The 2,444-nt window shown below is 41.9% G+C and overlaps 1 protein-coding gene across 1 annotated transcript in view; it reads right to left on the bottom strand.

The window, feature by feature from the left end:
• Positions 1–19: 19 nt before the first annotated feature.
• The window catches only part of LOC127984410 (lysosome-associated membrane glycoprotein 5-like), an 8,581-nt gene continuing 6,156 nt past the window's right edge, over positions 20–2,444 (bottom strand). Inside the window, exon 6 of the mRNA XM_052587049.1 lies at positions 20–198. Coding sequence (XP_052443009.1) covers positions 20–198 — 179 coding nt within the window. The remainder of the gene's footprint in view (positions 199–2,444) is intronic.

Raw genomic sequence — 2,444 nt, 5'->3', positions numbered from 1 at the left:
GAGGAGTTCTCCGGGGTCCTCACATGTTCTTGTAGAGCGAGCGGTCTCGAGGAAGCTGCGGCTGCTGCGCGGCGCTCAGTTTGAGATGGAAGTGATACACAGAGATGGTGATGACGATGATGAGACCCAGGATGAGACCCAACACCAGCGGCAACATCTGCTCCAGCTGCTCACGCTCGTCTGTGATGCACTTATACTCTGCAGGAGCACAGGAACACAGGTCACTGACACACACACACACACACACACACACACACGCTTCACACACACTCACACACACACACACGCTTCACTCACACACACACACACACACACACACACACACACACACACACGCTTCACTCACACTCACACACACACACACACACACACGCTTCACACACACACACACACACACACACACACACACACATACACACACACACACACACACACACATATACACACACACACACACACACACACACGCTTCACTCACACTCACTCACACACACACACACATATACACACACACACACACACACACACGCTTCACTCACACACACACACACACACGCTTCACTCACACACACACACACACACACGCTTCACACACACGCTTCACTCACACACACATACACACACACACGCTTCACTCACACACACACACACACACACACACACGCTTCACTCACACACACGCTTCACTCACACACACACACACACACGCTTCACTCACACACACACACACACACACACGCTTCACACACACTCACACACACACACACGCTTCACTCACACACACACACACACACACACGCTTCACTCACACACACACACACACACACACACACGCTTCACTCACACACACACACACACACACACACACACGCTTCACTCACACACACACACACACACCAACAACACAGCCTGAAACTACATTTACAAGAAATAACAGAAGTACAAACAGCATTAAACACTATTTAGCACAAATAATATCATCTTCATTTAGTTGCTTGTTATTACACCTGTGTGTCATGACAAAAAGATATTTGTATTGTGTCTGAACAACACATTTTTTATCAAACTGAAACCTACAACAGAAGAAAATTATTCCGTTTCTCACACACCGGCGGCGCCAGGGGGGGGTCTTGGGGGTCTCAAGACCCTGCCAAAAAATGCCTTGACCCCCCATTTGACCCCCCAGCCTCTTCCTGATTAAAAAATATATATATTCGGGATAAAGATCCAAAAATGTTTCTCTTCAAACTACGCAGAACAATAATAAATAATAATTATTTCGACATTTATTCATACACTGAACCGAGAACCGTTTCTGTCGGACGCGTCCGATTCGAGAACCGATGAGCTGATGATAACTGCGCATGCGTGATTCAGCGTGAAGCAGACTGACACAGAGCGCATCTGAACCGAACTGATTCTTTTGGTGATTGATTCTGAACTGATTCTTTGCTAATGTTATAAGCGCGGGTAAACCAAAGGCTTGAATGAAGGGCAATCATCGCCAATGACGGCATTACATCGAGCGCAAAAGAACCGGTGAACCATTTTTTTTTTTCAGCTGGTTTATTTGATCGAATTGTCCGAAAGAACCGGTTCACTTGAGCACCTGCTCCTTTGCCCCTTAAGTGCCCTTTTGTCAAAGCAAAATTTCCTCAATTTTTTTTTTGTAATAACATAAACTTTTGTGAATGCCTGCCCACGCCCAATCATAATATTAGTACAATTTATTAATAATAATTTAGCCGTAAATAAAATGACCAACATGATGACAGTTCACCTGACTACGACCTCATCCAACCGGGAAGATTCCTCATGCTGCACGCGCATTTTTTAATTGCTAGAGGATATTTTCTACATCGTGGCAGCTGGTAAGTGGTGTTTCATTCTCAGCGAAGTGATTTTGGTGTTTATTTAGTTATTATTATTTTACAAGAACGATGTGATGTGAGAACATGCAGATATGTTGTTTATATTGCTGTGTGTAGCCTGTAGTGTAGAAGTAACACTAGCGTGCTGTTTGAGGGAGAACAGTTTCACAGGCATCGAGGGGTCTGGTCTTTTTTATGTTATTTGAATAAACTTTTATTATATTACAGTACTTATTTTTAACACGTAAAAATAATTATCACAACACTGGTAAGGCTTATTCAGATTTTCTCATTCTCTGAATTATCATTATAAAAATAAAAACAATTCAGAAATGAATTAAAATATAATTATATTTTAAATGTGATGCAAATATTTTTTCTACAAAAGCAACAGTGTTTACAACAGCAAGACCACTTTAGCCTGTAAACTCAATAATATCTATCTGGAAATAAATGTAAAAATATCAATGTCAATAAAAATGCATAATATACCTGACATGAAAGTGAAGTGTGAAGGATATGAATAACAAATGTAGCCTGTCATTTGTTTACATTGCAAAGGTGTTTTTGTTG

This window comes from Carassius gibelio, chromosome B20 (assembly GCF_023724105.1).
Source record: "Carassius gibelio isolate Cgi1373 ecotype wild population from Czech Republic chromosome B20, carGib1.2-hapl.c, whole genome shotgun sequence".
NCBI classification, from domain to species: Eukaryota; Metazoa; Chordata; class Actinopteri; order Cypriniformes; family Cyprinidae; genus Carassius; species Carassius gibelio.
This window is presented reverse-complemented; position numbering and strand designations above follow the sequence as displayed.